This window comes from Sturnus vulgaris, chromosome 2 (genome assembly GCF_052056855.1).
Source record: "Sturnus vulgaris isolate bStuVul1 chromosome 2, bStuVul1.hap1, whole genome shotgun sequence".
NCBI classification, from domain to species: domain Eukaryota; kingdom Metazoa; phylum Chordata; class Aves; order Passeriformes; family Sturnidae; genus Sturnus; species Sturnus vulgaris.
Genome location: NC_142244.1, coordinates 58,604,892 through 58,624,248, shown reverse-complemented (window position 1 = coordinate 58,624,248; position 19,357 = coordinate 58,604,892). Strand labels below are relative to the sequence as shown.

At 44.4% G+C, this 19,357-nt stretch overlaps 1 protein-coding gene across 1 annotated transcript in view; it reads right to left on the bottom strand.

The window, feature by feature from the left end:
- Positions 1–19,108, bottom strand: part of SIAH3 (siah E3 ubiquitin protein ligase family member 3) — a 42,079-nt gene extending 22,971 nt beyond the window's left edge. The window contains exon 1 of the mRNA XM_014895376.2: positions 18,460–19,108. Within this exon, the coding sequence (XP_014750862.1) occupies positions 18,460–18,594 (135 nt within the window). The 5' untranslated portion in view covers positions 18,595–19,108. The remainder of the gene's footprint in view (positions 1–18,459) is intronic.
- Positions 19,109–19,357: the final 249 nt, after the last annotated feature.

The following is a 19,357-nucleotide window of genomic DNA, read 5'->3' as shown; positions in this document are numbered from 1 at the left end:
TGGCAAGAGCTAACCCTAACCAGCTGAAGAAGCAATTTGTATTTAACTTCAGGAAAGAGGCTACTTCCCATCCCTCTTTTACTTATACATAACCCACCAGTCTTAGATGTTGATACTGTGCAAACATCACTTCTGCAACACATTATGTTGATGTGTGTAAGGGCATATGTGCTGCACGCACACAGACACACATCTCCTTCTTTCCTCCAGTTTGGCAGAAATCTAAGTCTAATTTTGAAATGTCACATCTCACTTATAATCCTCCAAAAGAGTTTGCAATGCAGATCCCTTCAGCAATCTGGTTCATGGCACATCCCTAAAGCCAGTAATACTGGTAACAGCCTGAGACGGGAGAGCAAAAATCTTTTTAAGCCAGCCTTAACACTGAAGTCTTTTATGAAACTGCTCTCTCTATCTACAGACATTTAATTGCTACCTAGCTTTTGGCCTCATTAAATTCAAGATAATTAATCCCCAAGTACTAGATATTCACTCTGCCCCAAGACACTTCGACAGGTTTTCTTAGCAGTGGCCCTGAAATGATTATTTCCTGCTCTCAGTGCTGAACATGCTGTCTCAGGCAGTTTGATGCATGTCCATTAACAGCACACTACTTGGCTATACTAAGAGCAAGAAAAAGACAGGAGAAAAGTACAAGCCTTGCACTATCATCAACTTTTCTGTGAATTCGGGTGATGAGAAAAATGCAGATTTGTCTACTTCCAGGGCAATTACCCTGCTGCTCTCCAGGGAGCTCAGTTTGCAGAATGGCCAAAGAGGCAGGCTGAGCTCCAGAGCTGCTGCCATGCACCTCTCATGCCTTGGAATTATTACCTGCCCATTCATAGGGAAGAGAATAAAACCCAGCCCCTACATTTTGGCATTGAAACCACCTCCCACTTGGACTATTCATTCTCCAGTTCTGACTCAAAGGTGGATAAAACCTCTAGGAAATGGGCACAACATTCTTCGAGTTGTCCAAAAGGAGCATTAAACTTAGCAGCAATTTAATCCTAAATAAATTCTACACAGATTGAATTAAATCAAAACTTCTTTCTTAAATAATCAGCAGAAGGTATTTGCTGTAGGTCTCCCCTGTGTGACCAGCAGCAGCAGAGGCACAGCTGGAAGGCAGCATCCCACAGGCACTGCCCAAGCACTGCCCTTGGGGCCAAACAGAGGCATCTTGCATGAAATTTGCACTTTTTCCCTCAGGCACTCTACAGTGTCTTCTTTTTTTTTTTCCTATTTTGTATAACAAGTGTAGTACAATCTTGAAATGATGCAGCACAGACTTAAAAGTAACTTTCTTAATTTATTTCCTAGATTGTTTGGGCTCTAGCAAAACAACCCTGACAGGAGCTGGGATGTTCTCACAAAGCCCATGGACTTTGGGTTGAGATAAGGAATATTGTTTGTCCTTCAAAGGACACCTTTTCCTCATCATAAATGCTATCAGCTTACATTCACTTTTCTTCTTTTTTTTTTTTTTTTTTTTTTTTTTTTTTTTTTTTTTTAGCACTGTATTGCTGTTTGTTGTATGTAACAGGTGCCTGGACTGATTATCTCCAACACCAGAATAATTAATGGCTTTCTGTAACTTCAACATCAAATATATTTTGATCAGCCTCAAAAAAAGCCCCCTTCTTTCAAGCTAATGGGAGGTGTGAACCTCTAAGTGCTGAGCCCGTGAGACTTTCTCTGACTTCAGAAGAGGTTTCATCTCTCATTCCACAAAATTACTGAGAACATCTTAATGAAAAGAGACTGGAGTTTTCTCTTTTCTGTGTCACAGATCTTGCTTTAACCTCAGAAAGGCCGTGGTTTTTCCAGGTTTAAAATGCAGGTGACAGTATTTATAAGGCGACTGGGAGTTTCTACTTGAGGGACACTTTATGGAAGCCTAGCTATTTGCCAAAGACAAGCATGATATTTTCCAGATCAATGAGCCACAGACTCTATACTGCAGGTAAAAAAAAGAAAAAAAGTACAAGGATATCTAGTACCAGTCCCCTGAAACAAGAGCTTCAATACTTAATTAGAACAGAAGTAGCATTAAGGCATTTTAATTCTGGCAGGCTGGTAAGGCTAGGGAGAAGGGAGCAGAAAGCCCAGAGCTGATCCCCATGATTTAGGGTGACCAGGGCTGCTTCAGAAACCCGCAGGAGCAGACGTTCTGCAGGGACAGTGCTCTCTGCCCTCTCCTGGATGGGTCAGGAGGTGACTGGGGGAAAAGTAAAGGGGCAATCCAGCAAAATGGAGCAGGGGCAGAAAGCTGCAGATGCCTGTGGGAAAGCAGTGGGGAGAGCTGGGACTGCTGTGGGATAAGTGTTGTGTGCAGACATCACTGGCTTTTACAGAGTGCTGAAGCATCAGTCAGGAGGTTTGCAAGCTGGGGTGACTTTCACAAAGCCTCAGAGGGCAGAAAGTGCTGATCCAGCAGCCAAGATGAGCTGTAACTGCACCTGCAAAAGCTGGTAGGGAAAAGAGCACAGGGAAAAGGGGCTGTGGAGGGAGCAGGCTGATTTAGTAAACATGGAGGGAATGTAAGCCTACTGCAAAACTGTACTGCACTGATACAAACTTTGCTGCTATTTTCTTAACATTCAGGAAGAAGAAAACACTGACCAATGTCTTCCCAGCTTTGCCAAAGCCTTCCAAGGTAATCAAATGTAGCCTTTTTTTTTTTTCTGCTGACAGTACCATTTCTAAAAATACCGTATTTTCCCCATAGACATGTGATCTCTATTGATGCTAAAGTCATAGTGTCCAAACCAGAGGACTTTCTAAAAGACATCTGGGAGATGAAGTTACAGCCTTGAGCTCCTGGGGAAGGATCATGGATCCTTCTGATCTGGTTTTGGATTCGTGCAGCTAGACTGGTTAAGTTGCCATAAGAGCCTTTTGTAGCTTTAAAGGATGTGAATTTATGTCTACGAGCCAAGAAAATTTCACTGTACCCTCACCAAATCTTCACCCTGTGTTATGTCAGTGAAATTTCAAATAGGAGCAGAAATGGAAGAGCCATTTAACTTGTGTGATTTCCACCTCATCTGGGAGTTACAGCAGAAGGAACACTGGAAGGACCACACTGTTCCTCGGTCCTGATGGATGCAAATTCCCTTCCTAATTAATATTTGTTAGTGTGTGTGTATTAACCCAGGTCTGAAATACAGAAATGTGCTGTTCATGGTAACCATCTCCTCTCCTCGGACCATGATGGGCCAGCAGCTGTACGAAAGCTTTTGGTACCTGCTCTGTCTACAGAGGAGTTGATTTATGGCTCTCTTAATGAACATTCTTCTCTTACACATTGATTTTCTGCATGTTTAATAGTTTAGCTTTGAAATGATGTGAAGGCCATAACTACATTAAGCCCATACAAACAGCAAAATGTCCCGACATAATAAAGCAGAAAATTGTTGCTGACCTGCAGCTGGTGCATTCTCCCTCTGAGAGTCTGCCTAAGCATCATGGCCAACATGTTCTCTCAAATAATATTTCTCATAGGTGAGCTCATAAGCGAGTTAATTAAATATCAAATTGGTTATTGTGAGTGCATTTACTGGGCATGAAAAAATAATGCATCTCTGACTTTTCCCTCTGTAAATATGTTTTAAATCATTTGTTGGTAGTTAATTACCATACTGCAAAATGAAGGCAAATAGATGTATTTGGGATGCTATAAGGCAGCTGCTTTATGGTAATTAAATAACACCAATAGATTATGCTTAGATAAAAATTCTGGAAAATCATGAGCATCACATAAAGGTATGGCATTTATTGGTTCCCTGGGCATAGCTCCAGGATATCAGGGGGCCCTGCACCCCTGTTGGTTTTGTACAGAGAAGGATTTATCCCTTGAGCACGTTAATTTATTTCCTTCTTCACCTTAGGGACAGGGTGTGAGGGATAAGCTCATCATAACAAAAGGCTTCCTACTCTTGCACCTCTCTTTGCTTTACAGCTAGGGCAACCACCTTCCATTTGGAAATCTGGCCATTACACTGTATTGCATTCCAGTCAGCCTTAGCCTTATCTTGCACACTGAAAGTGAAGATAATGCATGAAAAAAAATCATATGAGAATGCTACAGCCTCACAACTCATTTGCTATGGTGATAGATATCAGGAAAATTAAGTTCCCTGGCAAGACAAAGGAAGATCTTGCCTTTGACTATGTAGTACATGTACATCTACTATGTATATAGTAGATGCTCCTCCATTCTCATTTGGGCCTGTCTTACAGCAGTGCACAGTACATCCTTGAAATTTCTGCCAGTTAAAAACTTCCTGAAGATCACTGAGATGGCGGGTTTTTTTGGTTTGTTTTTTTTTCCATTTGATATTTGGACATATTGTATGAGTATTAACTCCCCTTCCCATAATTAAAGGCCAGAGACTGGGTGGCTGCACTGCAGATAGATTTCTTCTTCAAGTCTGGTAACTCATGATACTTAGGGAGTAACATGAGACAGTTCATGTTGTGCACAGGGAACCACCAAGAAAACCCAATGTGATGAAGACCATTTTTGTTTATTGGTGAAGATAAACTGGTGAATACTTCCACACATTTATTTTTTCATCAAGTCATTGGTGTGGTGAAGCCTAGATGATTTATGATTGAGCTCCCCGAGGTCTTGCCTTTGCCAGGGACAGACACAGAGGTTGCTGCACTGACACACACTTTTCCAAAGCACAACCTTCAGCTATGATTGAGGTTGGAAGCTGAAAGAAAATGGTGTGAACTTTGCTGGTTTTGTCAGGGGAAAAATTCAAGTTGTTGGCACAGATCTGCCCCCAAACCAAATGCACAATGACAAGGGAGGTTAGGAAGCTGTGTGTGCCTGGTGGCATCTACTTCAGACGCTCATTTTCTGTCACCTCTGCCTCCTCCTGCAGTGCCAGGTGAGGGGGCATCCTCTGCCTCCCTCCTGAAGCCGGGCAGTGATGGCACACTGCACAATGCTGAGGTTGCATGATTGCTTCTTTCCTCTCAGTAGTGGCTGCATATTAACTGTGGATTAATGAGCCCTCTAAGTATTACTTAATGCTCCTAAAACGCTTTATATTTTCCACTTACATTGTAATCATCATTAAGGGATTAAGGTAAAAAAAGATTATAAACTTAGATGGTTACAGTTAAGCTTCAGCATCCTCATTTTGTTTCTTATCTATTTACAGTGGTGAAATCAGTAGAGCATATCCTTTGGCCTCACTGAGACCAAAAAGATTGTCAACTCCACAGAATTTATGGCAACAGCATCAGTTTTGCAGATGGACCCTTTGCACACACATAGAAGCTTAACCTACACCAGCTGATTTAACTATTTTGGCCTCCACCCCAAACCCCTTAACTGATGTCAGGAAATATTGTCCCTCACTAAGTCACAGAGAGACAAACCAAAGACACGGATTCCTGCAGAGTATCCCAACTAGATGATGGCTCCTGCAGCTCCAGCAGCACGATGGAGTGCTGCAGCACATGGACAGACCCATCAGGTTTGGAGGCAGACAGACCACAAGGCCTTGGCAGGATGCTGTATTGAACAGATCCTGTCTCCTGCAGGGCTTATTTGTTCAGGCACAGCACCTGCCTGATGCATCCATTTATCCCCTAGGTTCAGCCTGGCTCATCTCCAGCCTCTGCTGCATCTCTGCTCCATCTATTCTTGCACCCCAGCTCCAAGACCTAGAGGGGCAGGAGACAGACAGCCTGCCAGGGCTGTTGTTGTGCCCAAAGGCTCTGTCTGAACATGGAGGGGAAAGGCAGTTTTGGGTACAGAGGACAGCACAGCAAACTGTGACTGTTCCTTGTAACCTAGGCTCAGGAGCCCAGACTGGGTCAGTCATCCCTGAGGGCTCTCCAGGGAGCTCAGGTTGATTTTGCCCATGAACTCAAGAACAGATGAATGGGTCTTGGGGAAATCTTGGTGATACCCACTAAGACGTAGGGTTGTTCCTCACCAGGGAAACAAATTACCCACAACAAACAGACCTAAGTTGTAGGACTTCCTGGCTGCAGAGGGGTAGATTTTTGCTCAACTTTTAACATGCAGCTATTTGCAAGTACCAGGTGGCACAGGTCTTCCTGGAGCACCTGAGCTGTAATTATGGGGTCTTCCAGGACTGAAGGAGACTGCAACCCACTGTGTGACTTGCCTGTAGAGAGCCTCAAGGTCCTTTACCACAAAAAATAACTCAGAAGCAACTTGATCTGCAAGCTTCTTCTAAAAGCCAAGAAGCAAAAGTTACCATTACAAAAAAATGCTGAAAGGCTGCTTTTGGCAGATTTTCCCTATGAGTGAGTAATGAAAAGGTTTTCCCTTTCCCAACATCTGCTTCATCAGACTGAGTTCTCTCGCTACCGGCTGTTCATTGGCCGCCAGCAAATTGAAGTTGCTTTAGTTAAAGCAGCAAATAGGCAAAATATCCAGACACAGCCCGGATTTATCTGTGAACTGGAATGCTCTTTTCTAATCACTGGTTTATTATTAAAAAATCATTAAAAGCTTAAAAATTATTAAGAGATGCCTCACCAGTAAGCTTATGTTTAGCTGCAAGTATAAATTATCTCCAGTTGCCTTGTGAAGCTTCTGGAGATTAGGCTGCTTTCAGATCTGTTTTCTGATAGTGCCTTCATCTTTTACCAACAGCCTGAAACAAAATTCATTCTTTAAAATCAGTTATTTACAAATCAGTGGTTATGTTTGTGCAACCATTCATGACCTTAATATTTTGGAGTTTCTTTTTTGAAATATTTCCTATGGCAGAAGAAACTCAGTAAAAGTTACATTTTCTTTTAAAGCTGTATCATTTCCCATGGGATTTAGACCCTTGAGATTCCAGGCAGGAACAGTAATTGGACAAAGGCTTCTGGTTTGTCTGTATGGAGGGAACCAGAAGAAGCAATGGTGAATTACTGCAAGCATTTGCATCTGTTTTCCTGACACAGTTTAAATCTTGACCTGGACATAGCCATGAATTGTCTGCAGGTAATTGTCTATCTGTAAGGGATGTGTTCCTGCTGCATTGCTGCCTTCTTTGAGCTTGCACTCTGCTGAGATTGATGTGTGGCTTCGAAAAACTTATCTTTTCAGCCACTCCCTGAAGCACAAATAATGAGAAGTTTAACCCTGAGTTGATGTCTTGAGGGAAATATTTATACAGGACACAGCTTGGCTCAACAGGGGTAAAGACATCCCCAAAAAGCATTTGCCAGAATGATGACAGAGAGGAAACTGAATGAGCCAAACAACACCCTGACCACATCACAACTATTTCATAGGAATGTGAGGAGAGAAAATAAGATGTGAAAGTATCTCCTAAGCCAACAAACCTGAAACAAACATTTCTGAAGGACCTGTGTCTTTGGGTCCTGTCAGATACCTTATGGTGAAACTTGCTATGGTGGTCTAGGCCATTCCTGACTCCAGGACCAACACAGCCACTGCCAAGGCAGAAAAGGAGAATATGTACCTGCATTTCAGCTGTCTCTCTAGTCTGACATAAAAATGCAAACTGTTTTAATAAACCCACAAAAACCTGTGAAATGGGTTGGGGGTGGCCTGAGGACCAAGTTTTGTTTCCCCCTCTGCTGCAGCTGCACCAGGGCTATGACAGCTTTTAAGGAACCAACAAAGTCATGGGGAATGGCAATATTTTACTCCAACAAAGCCCCCCAACAAAACACAGGTCATCCACAGACTTCCATACTGCAAAACATGGCCTAAAAAGGCTGGGGAAAATTAGCAATTCCTCACCTCTAGTGATGCTATCTCATCCTAAGTCTGTGCTACACCTCTGGCTTTCAGTGATCAAAGACAAACAGAAACAGAAACTCCATTGAGCCTGTGAGCAGACCCAGAATTCAGGCAGGGAACAGAAACAGCACTACCTAAGTAACCTCTCTGCTTTGTGCCTCTTTGCACAGCAAATTAACACAGCTTGCACATCCAAAAGTGGGTCTGAAGCATCAGGGATTCTGCCATAGGGGGAAAGTAATCATGAAGCAGTTAATTGAGTAAGCCCAGGAATTTTTTTTTCTGCTGGAAGCCATCCCACAAGGAGAATGAGAGGAAGATTTGTGCAAGTGGATTATTTTCTCCATGTGACTTGCTCTGTATCATTTTCTCCACTCAGCACTCTTTAGGAACACGTTTACACTTGTGCCATGGTACAAAGTCTTTTCTGGTAGATGTTGAACCATGTGTCTTCTCAGTGTCAGAATTTATTTAGTATAGCTTGTAATTACAAATAAGGGTGCTTGTCCCAAAGCATATTTTGGAGTACATCTTACTCTTTTGCCATCCCTCTCTTTTACCACAGTGACCTCCTTTCCAGTCTAGACTGATTTAATTAGCTGGTGATATCTCTGGGCTTTGCATTTCTGATGAGTTTAAATTACCAGATACTTGTGTAACTGGCATAGCTCCACACTTTTTCCCTGCTGTCAGTCTCCTGTGCTGAACCTTGGATTCCCAAGTGTGTCCCACATGACTTTTTGTGTGCCTTCATTCTTTCCAGATACGTTTTTCTGATATGACTTTGGTTTGGTCATTGTTGAGGCAAATGTTCAAAGATTGCTCTTGACACCCTTACACTGCTGCACCTCCCTGCTCACACCAAGTTCTGTTTTTATAGAGATTGCAGGAACAGAACAATTCAGATGGGAGAGGAATTCTGGGCACTTCTGGATCAGATCTCAGAAATTGCGCTGCAGCTGGTTTACAGTCCTGCTAACACAGCTCAGGATGACGCTGGTCTTTGCCCCAAGGGTACATTGCTGGCTCATGTTCAGATTATCTACCAGGTAGGGGCCCTTTGTCCCTCTGTCTTATCTGGCAAAGGTAATAAAATCCATGCTTTTTTTGACTCACTTTGCCTGAAATTCTCTGTCATCAAGTAGTCCAAAGAGTAATTCCCTACTTTTTTCCTGGTGATGAGTTCCTTTAGTAAAAATAAATTGAAAGCTCTCAGCATACAGTTATGTTGTCAGACCTTTTTTTGCTACATCTGAAATCTCCCTAAAAGCTTTCTTTTTTTGAGTGGAAAGAAAATTGTCTTTCCTGAACTTGTGTGAAACAGCAAACATAATATTCGGTGTTACTGTGCCCAAACTTGTGGATTTGTCTTAAGGAGACAACTATCCTGCTTGGTTTTTCTTTTGCATGAGTCAAAGGAAGTGTGGTGTATCAGTGGGATTCATTTAATTTAACTTCAGCTAGACAAAAATGACAAATCCAGCCCAAGCTACTCTTCCAGCTTCCTTGATTGTTGGTGGCAAGAAAAACAGTCTTTCTTTGAGAACGAAGAATCTCGCTGGTCCCAGACTCCTAAGGATGTTGCACCACTGAGAGAACCTCAGGTCTCAGGCAGAAAAAGCAAGGAACTCACAGCACTGCCTTCCTTTTACAAGTAAAGCCTGGACTTCCCTGGGCTCCCCTGGCCTGTGGTGTGCCTTTTCATACAAGGGAGTCCAACCAGCATAGATAGCACATCCCTGTGTGCAACCAGATGCCCTCAGCTGAGCAGACCTTGCAATGCAGCACTCAGACATCCCTACTGAGGAGGAGGATGTCTCCAGTCTGCCCTGCACCCTCCAAAAGAGGTGGGTAAGTCTGCTGAACTCCAGCAGGCTTTTCATACGGTCCTTTGCTGGATGGAGTTTGATAATTTTCAGGATGTCTGAGTAAGTGTCTGATCCTGCAAAACATCTGTATTTTTCCATCTGTGCCTGTGCTTGACACTGAGCCCCTGAATGCACCTGCTAAGGCTGGGGTACTGCCATGATCACCCCACTTGCCACCATCCTGCTACTCCCATTTCAGCCTCTCATTTTCACAGAGCCCAAAGGTGACCGTAACCATCCCTTACACCAGCTGCCCTATGTAATCCCTGTGTGGTGGTCATTTACTCCAGTTTTATGCTTATTACTTTGCTTATTTTCCACATGGAGGTTCCCAGGAGTGAAAGAACATTTTCATCCTCTGCTGATGTGGTTTTCTGCCCTGTAGCATCCGCCTCCTTGCTCATCTATAGAATTTGTGCTCTGCACAAGGAGATGTTAGCAATTTAATATTTTTCTGTCTTATTTATGCTCCATTTCTCTGTTCCTCTTTACATTTCAGCTGGCAGTTCATGTGAAAGAGTGTGTGATCATGTGTTTAAAATATTCACAAGGACCTGTGTCTCTTCTCAGCTATGCATTTACTAGGAGCTGATAGGCACTTCATCATCTACTCTGAACCCTAATATTTCCATTGTGAAATACTAAAGCTGTTTGAATGATTTATTTTTTACTAACGAGGCCAATCTGGAAGTGAAAAAGGGTTTCAGTTGGATCAGTTCAGAATGAAATTGCTCTGGAAGAAAAGACTAGAACCAAAAGCACTGCATCTGGTATGGAAATAGGTGGTTAATTTCTTCCCAAAGTTGTTTCAAACATTTCTGTCTTTTAAAAAAAGAACACCAAGATAAACATGCAAAGTACTCAGAGGTCTCTGCTGTTCTCATCTAGTGATGCTTTCATGGTATTGCTGAGATGAAAGGGGAGAGCTAAAGATAAATCCATTAATGTTATATAAGATTCTCAGAAATGCCTCTAAATAAGTTAAAGTACTTCAAATTGTGCACTGCACATGTGTCAGGAAATTTATTGGCAGTGCCAAGATGCTCTTCCCTCTTTGGAGAATGCTGTGGGAGAGCTGAGCAGGAGCATTGCAGGTGGTTATTAGCAGCAGGTCACCCAGAGCAATTTTCAGGAATTCTCCATGCACAAGTGGAATTCTTCCATTCAGCACAGCCCTCAATAATCCCAAGGGGTAAAAGCTTTGTGTGAGGTTCTGAAAAACAGCTGAGCCACTGCCCTGCCTAGCTGCTTGCCCTTGCAGCGTGGGAGCAGAAGGGATGTGTGTCTGCTTTGGTGGTGTGTACATGAAACCACCAGCTTAAATCCCTGCTGAAAGTGGATTTGCTTTGCCACACCAGAGCAGAGCTTTTGGGAGCTGGTGGGATCATTTCCATGCCTCGCTATTCTGGGTGGACAACAAGGGCTGTGGCTCCTTCAGTTGGACCTGCTTGCTTGACCTCCAGTCCAGAGCAGGGTGACAATTAATTTTGTAGGCACTTAAAGCCCTTGGCTTCCTTGCCAGCAGCATCCAGGGCTGGTGACAAAATGTTTCACTGCTTTTTGTAGCTCTCCTGGTCTTGCCTGTGGTGGTGTTAAAGTGAAACTTCATCTATCAACAGCGAAATTGGCAGCATCAAGGATTGAATGATTGTGATTTCTTCTGAAATGGCTTGGAGGAAAATAAGAAATCCAAAGTTGCAGTGAAGTTAGTGATGCTTTCCTTTCAGCAGGAGCAAGAAAAGCCCCAAATTAGGTTTTTGAATGACAGATGAGGAGAATTTTTTGCTTTAAGACTTTGGTACAGCAGGGAATGGGAAGCATGAAAAAGAGCAAGAGCAGAGAAGAAAAGACAATTAAGAAAAAGAGGCAAGCTATGGAAAGAAATAAAGAAAAAGAATGCAGACTGATAAGATGTTGAATGACTGGACGTTTGTGCTTTTTATTTCCAAATACACCACATGCATACAGAGGTGGGCTAGGAAGTTGCTGTCACATCCAGCTAGACCCAAGCAGCTTCTCCTAGCTCCATCAGAAGTTGAAGTGGATCAGCTCTGCTCAGTTCTGCTGCAAAAATCACAGCAAAAGCATACCCAGTGTACTGCCTCAACCTTGTTCATCTCTCCAAAGGAATTGCCTCCTTTTCGGTGGCTCATGTGCTGCCTGACACCCACCTCCGGGGCTCCCAGGAGAGCCATGGCTCTGTGCCATGCCTTGTGTGCCAGTGCCAATGCCACAAGAGGTGCCAAGGGAAGCCCATCGTGGTCGTTGCTCCCATGGTCTCCATGCTAGGGAGCAGCACGCCTCGACACCCCAGCCCCATGCAGCCAGGAGAGATGGCTGTGTCCTCCCTTGCTCCTCACTTCCTCACTCAGTTCCCAGTAAAGCTGCACAAACACTGTCTTCCCCCTACTGCCACCCTGTGAATTTATTGCAGGATTCAGTTTTTCTCTCTTGTGCACTCACTTGAGGAATGCAAATTTCCAGTTGTGAGGGAAAGACTTTGGGGGTAAAAAAAGAGACATGAAATCTCAACTCTGAGCCAGCCAGAACAAGAATTATGGGCTTTTAAACAGCATAGGAAACACCAAAGACCTAGGAAGGCAGGGCACAGACACAGCAGCTCCTCTCTCTCATTTACCAGAGCTCTTGGGATCTGATGCACTACCTTTAAACTCAATTTCTTGCATTACTTAAGAACCTCAGACTGTTTCTGAGAAAAAATTGAAACTTTTAAATGTCACCCAGCTGTGTATGCTGGGAGTTCTTTGCTATCAGGTGAGAATCTTAATGGTTAAACAGAAAATTATACCTTTTGTAAATTCTGACTTTGAGGCTAAATTCCTGGTGTCTGGGAACCTGACTGAGAACATTTTAGCACCTGGGACTTTCAGGACCCTATTCAGTGTGACTTTGATCTGCTGGGAAGCAGTCTGAGGCCTTGCCACTGATTTCATGTAATCAAGACTTGTATTAAAACACCCTTTTTTCCTCTGCACCCTCTGTGTTAGTCACAGCAATTCCTTTGGGACAGTATTTCTCCCGAGAGAGTCACCTGGGCCATTATGTCTAACCCGAAGGGCTGCACTGAGCAATTCCTGATATACTGAGCCATATCAGAGTGGGTGGATTACAAAGTAATATGTGGCAGTGTCTGATGGCTGCTCCTCACCCTGCTGCTCTCACCCTCTCAAGGGGAGAGACATTTCTCTAATATTAAAATAACAGCACTGTCTTCCCTTGGTAACATCTGACTTCAAATGTCCCACAGCCAGGTCAGATTTAATACAGAATTAGAGAATCCTAGAATAGTTTGAGTTGGAAGGGACCTTTTAAATACCATCTACTTCAACCCCACTGCAATGAGCAGGGACATCTTCAACAAGATCAAGCTGCTCAGAGCCCTGTCCAACCTGACCTTGAATGTTTCCAGGTACAGAGCATAAACCACTTCTCTGGGAAAACTGCCAGTGTTTCACCACCCTTATCATAAAAATACTTCTTCGTTATATCTAATCTGAATCGATCCTCCTTCAGCTTAAAACCATTACCCCTAGTGCTATTGCCTCAATTTCACTCTCAAAATCAAATGTGGGTAGGAAAGGACAGCGCTTGCCCACTCTATCCCACCTCCAGACTGCAGTATAACATGTAGGACCAGTTAACAATGGTAATTAACTTTCCACAGTGGGTTTGGGCTGGGGGGTGAGAAGAAGGAATCCCAAGCCTATTAACACACAAACTTCTGAGGTGAGGGCTCTTTCCCTGCCTCTGCCAAGGAGACACCGTGGCTGCTGCTCCGTGAGACCAGGCAGAAGCTCGGAGCTGCCCTGCTTTGCAGCACACTCGGAGTGAAGCCCGTGCTGCCCTTTGCTGTACACCACGGCCGTGCAGGTGAATGGATCTGCAGGTTAGTGGCTTGCTGGAGAGAGGGGCTCCTGGGGCCAGGAAGCAGCAAAAGGAGAGCTCCCAGGGAGAGCTGCCTGAGCCTGCTGTGCCTCCTGTCTGCAGGGCACCCTCGAGGTCACATCTCAGGGCAGATTGAGGCTCCTGGGGTGCTCAGGGTCAGCTGGAATCCCTTCAAACAGAGGCAAGGCTGAAGAAGGGGTGATAAAGCTCTCCCTGCTGCTATCCACATCCCTTCAAAAAGATTTAAAATCTGAGGTGCCCAGTGCTCACACAGCCCTAGTCCACAGCTGGGGTAGGCACCTTGCCAGGAGCCCAGCTTTGCAGGTGGCAGAGCATTTTACAGATAAGTTGTCACAATCCTGCTGGACACTGGGGCCAATGCCACTTTGTCCCCAAATCACAGCCCTGCATGGGAGATTTGAGGTTGTCTAGGCTGAGACAGTGGCATCTGGGTGGTATTAGCAGCAGGTTTCAGAGTCACTCTCCTCCCTTACACCAAATAAATAGATCTCGTAGGGGTGTAATGCACCCTAGCACTTTAATCCTCCTGGGGATAAAGTGGATTACAATGCTATTTGGCTGGCCACTGAGTGCAGAGCCAAACTGTTAAAACAGGATTCAAATCCATTCCCTAAGTCAGAGCAGATTTGCTTGTTGCTTTAAAAACTAGCTGAAAGACAGCTTGGACTCATAAACCGTGTTACAACCCTTTTAGAATATAAGATTAAACTATTTTATGACCTTGTTTGAATATTCTTTTTTTGTAATTCAACAAGTTCCTTGAAGTCCTACAGAGGTGGAGATTGGTGCTTTTTACAAGACTATTGTAAACACACTTTTATTATTTAAAGGAACAGTTTTCACATTCTCCAAAGAGTTAAAAATTGTGTGTAAAAATATAGTAACTCCTTGAATGAAGATCTGTTCTAGCTAGCCATATGCAGCATCTCATGAAGCATCAGCACCTGTTTGAAATGTGGTTGCACTGCTGTCCCCTGCCATGTGAGGCTGGCTATTGTGACATCAACTGATGCTAAGGAGTGAGGATACCCCCTCAACTTCACCTTCTTTCCAGTTTGCAGTTCTGGGGAGAACTGTTATTGACAGGGGTGAAAAAATGTACAGGAATTCACTGAGCCTCACCTCTGCAGGAGCAGAAAACCCTGCCCATTTCTTCCATGCAAATGGAGGACCCTTAAACTTACCCTGCATGCTAGGACCTGCAGCCAGCAGCGTAAATGTTGCTCCTTTAATTATATAGCTTTATATATTGTATAGCTTTGGAGGGAGCAGCCACTTGGCTAGAGAGCTCTGCTGCTTGGCTGTGCCTCTCCAAGGGAAGATGCCAGGTTGAACACGTTTGAAAGAAGACAGGTTACAAAGAAATGGATATAATATAGTTGTGGATGAAGGTGACCTATAGAAGTGTGGTAAGTAAGTGGTTTTCTCTGCTTGGCAAGTGAATTTTGATCCCAGTATAGCACTGTGCTGTGAGACTCTGCTATGTCTGGGAAAGCTTTGTAGGGGGACAAAGAGCAGAAAGCAGCAAGAAGGACAAAGGCTCCAAAACAAACACTCCCTCCCATTCATTCTCCTGCCAAGCCAACAAAACAGAGTGGGACAGTTGCAAAATTGTCTTTCCTTCTTAGAGTCACCCATGTCAGCCTGTCGAATGCAGGGAAAATAGCAGCAAATCAATAGAGGTGTGTATGCTGACACTTTTACCATCTTGCCCTTTAAGATACACAGAAATGTTCATCAGCCTTCCCAATTAATGAGCCTTTCAGTGGGAAGAAATACATGGGTTTCTAAGTGTGTGTTTCTCTACCAACCTCTGGATCTCTCTTAAAAGAAAAGGTAAGTGACGGGCTCTGGTCATTGTAGAGGTCCAGGCTGTGATGACGATGATGAGAGTGCTCTGGTATAACTTTACAGGAGTGCCCTCTTGGTCTGGCTGTGGCTCTGTGACAGCAGAAGCTGGTGCAACCTTCCCTGCAGGGTACCAGATCTCCCTTGTTCTCTGCTGCTCACTGAGTGCTTTCTATGATGCCACATCACTGACACACACACACACACACCAGCCATGGATCCTCCTGTGTGGGCTGAATCCCACTACCACCCCTGAGCACTCCCTTGGGTGGAAGGAGTGAAAATGGAGGTCCTGCAGCAATTGACTTTAATGAAGTTATGTGCGTTTGCACTGATTGAAGACCTGACCCGTGTGAAGGATGTCAACGTGCATAATCACACCAGAGTGTGATGCCTGTCATTTATCATTTGCACCAATCAGCCAGGAGTCCCCTTGCACTAGCACTGTGGAGATAAAGAATAAAGTAATCCCTTTGCAAAGGGCTTACAATTTTGGAGTAAGCACAAACATTTAAGCCTGGAAGAAAAGGGAGAGAAATTACATTGCTCCCAGGCCTTGTTTCTTAGCAGGTTTGTATTCATCGACTGCAAACGTTACTACAGTTTTCACTCCACTTGTCAGTTGTTAAGATAGATTTGGAGGCTGTCAACAAAACGTTACAGTTGAAAAGACACAGCTAGAAATAATAGACTAAGAAACATCGAAGTAGTAATAATACTGTAAACCACCAGAGGAATAAGTTTGGTCCTTTCACATTTCATGGTCCCTTAGATGTCTTTTGAGAGCAACAACAACCTTCCTGTGCATGCCTGGGGAGAAATGGGCACCCTGAGAAGCAGGTTCACCTGGCTTGACTCTGACACCAGGCTTTGGACAAGGTGCCTTGCTTGCCCAGAGCCAGCAGGCTCCAATTGGTCCACAGGCTGCTATGGGTGAAAACTGTTTGTGTCAATCTGAACACAAAGGGACCAGATCCCCACATCTCCTCTGGATGCAGCCACCAAGTGATGGTGCATTCCTTACACAGCTGGAGGGAAGCTGAGCACCTGGGGAGCACATCAGAGCTGAAGCCCACTGTATTTCTGTGTCTGGTTGTGAGCTGGGTAACTGGGGAGCACTAGCACAGCATGTTTCACTCTGCAGTCAGAGGGGTTTATCAGAGCAGAGGGTTTCTCATCAGCTTGTTCATCTGAATGGTGTCTCAACAGGCTCCCGTCCATTGGATTCCCAATGGAGCCTTTTCAGGGGAGCAATTCCCAGCCAAGTCAAGACAATTCTTGCTGGGGCTTCACTGACACACCAGACCTTTTCCTAGAGGGTCCTTTTTGTTTCCAAGAGAATTTGCTACCAATGCCTACATTCAAATGCTGCCAAGGCAGTGCTGAGATTTTTCATCTTTCTGCTGGGCTTTTGGTCTGAGCAGTGAAGAGCTTGGCCATGGGGGATTTTAGCAAAATTAAATGCCATGTGTGTTTAACACAGCTGCAACTCCTGCAATAGCAAACCTGCAACTCAGCAGGACATGAAATGATAAACTTGGGTCTAGTCTTAGGTAACAGTGGAGCAATAGTGACCCCGCTGTGTGCTTATGAGACCTTATCAGACAGTTCCACTGGCACTGAAATTGTGTTGGGACCTGTTATGTGTTGGCAGACTTTTTCTGCTCACTTAAAAAAAACCAAACTAAAATTATAGATGAAAGGAGCAGGAGACTGTCACGTAAAAGGATTAAGCACAGAAGAATTCACTTAAAAAATCTCCACGTGCACTTGGGAATGCAGCTATTTTTTTTTTTTTTTACCCATTCAGACAACCGGTCTCTTTCAGATAGTGTGTTTTTAACTTATCTTGTGAGGAGCGTGATGCCGGGAGAGGTGAGCCTGCACCCAAGCGGTTCATCCCCTGGGAGCGCCTGCCCCAGCCGGCAGTGCTCAGAGCACAGCCTCGCGGGAAAATCCTCCCGGAGCCGGCACCCTGCTAGAAACAATCTCTTCCTGCCCGAGCACAGCCTGAGACGGGAAAGATGACTGTGGGAAACATGTCCCTTTTTTTTCTCTGAGGTGATGCTGTTCTGAAGAGGGATTTACCGCATCAATGGACGTCCCAGGGACCAGGAGCTTGGGAAAGATGCTTCCTGCAACCCCTCCAAGTACCTCACAGGGACCCTTGTAGAGCCAAAAATAACTTGTCCTAAATTAAATTGATTTCTAAGCTTGCACCAGGATAGCGGAGCTACCTCACAAGTCAGGTCAGCAAGGACTTCTCACAAAACAGATGCCACTTCATTAAAGTTGGTCATTCACTAGTCTGATAAAGTAATTAAAGCCTCCTGATTGCTTTCTCCCCCTGCTGCTCCTTCTCTACTACGAACATGAAGGCTCTGGTATAGATGGAGCTGTTGACACTTTGTCAGTGAAAATTCAGAACTGTGCAAGTAAAAGAAATATTTTTATGGGGATTATAAATAGTTTTGAATTAAAGCAAATGTGTTCTCCCTCCTAAAATAGATTCACCTTGCAAACAGCTTAAGGACAGTTTCAGCACCAGAGGAATGTCCTCAGGAGACAGAAACAGCCTTTTTTCCCCTGAAAGAAAAAACGACAGCAGGGGAGATCCCTCTATTCCACCCCCCTCTTCCTGCTACCCACTGGATGCTTGGCAGCATCCCTCTGTGCTGGGGTGTCAGCCTGGGAGACCACACAGCATCCTTCCACTAAAAAGGGATGTTAATTCATCCAACTAACTTTTCCAATCATTTTTACTGAAGGCTTGCAACATGCATGCTCATTATGTGGGTGAAAAGGATGAGGAAACTTTGGGGAGGGGGAGCTGTGACTTCCCACGATCGCTCGGAGCAGTGGGTTGCTTCTCCTTTGCTCCAAAGGGAATCATGCATTCAAACAATGCAAACACCCTCTCTGCCAGGCTGCAATATGTTAAGAACACTCTCCCCTTGCTGCCAGAGCATAATCTCATTCCCTGTGGAGAATCACGGGTGGCGGTGGTGGGGAAGACGAAGAGATGTTAGAAGAAAAAATATATTTTTAACTCACCTTGAGGCTATGTGTTGGGTTGACGACACAGACAAGTTGCCCGGCAGCTGAGAAAACCCTCTTTGCCTTGTAGTGCTGAAACCGCAGGTGAATAAGATCTAACACAGCCCCAAAGCACTGGGTGAAGAAAAGCATCACAACTTTTGGCGTTGCTACTGCTGCTGCTGCTGCTGCTGCTGCTGCTGTTGCTACTGCTGCTGCTGGCAGTGGGCAGGGGGAGCAGCCGGGGAGCTCTGGAGTCCTTGAGCCCGGGGTGGGAGTGTAGTCGGCGAGAGCTACTCTCCGGCACAGCTTAGCATGCCTTCATATTCATCATCAAAATAAGACGGGAAGAGGCTTGCAGCAGCGGGGCGGCCAATGGAAAGGACAGGAATGTTATCCTTGAGGTCCGGAGACAGCCAATAACAAATGCCTCCCCTCCAGAAACTCCCTGATGAATTGAGCCTGGTGGAGAATGTATTATTGAACATTACCATACATCAGCACATTGCATTTATCTTGTGATTACAGCCAGTCGTATGTAAGGCTGTGGAGATATGCAGGCAAAATTGATTGCTTAACATCTCCATTTATTAATTGCCTTAATTTAACAAAGGAGCGTTCGGATAGCAAAGCTACATGCAAAGCGCAAGGAAGAACCCCTCCGGTGAAACTGTTGGAAAGTAGCAAAAATAGGTTAAGCAGACTATGTTTTACTGAGGGAGTAAAATCAAATATGCAAGGAGAGTTACAGCTCCTTGCAGGGGTTAAGCAGAAGTAGAGCTTGCTACATAAATAGATTCTCGTCTGTGCATTCACAGGCTTCAATTTGGATTTTCACTGCTCTCAAGTTTTCTAAATTTTATATGCTGCTACTTCACAAGAGTCCCAGCACACAAATAACATTTTGCCCATCACT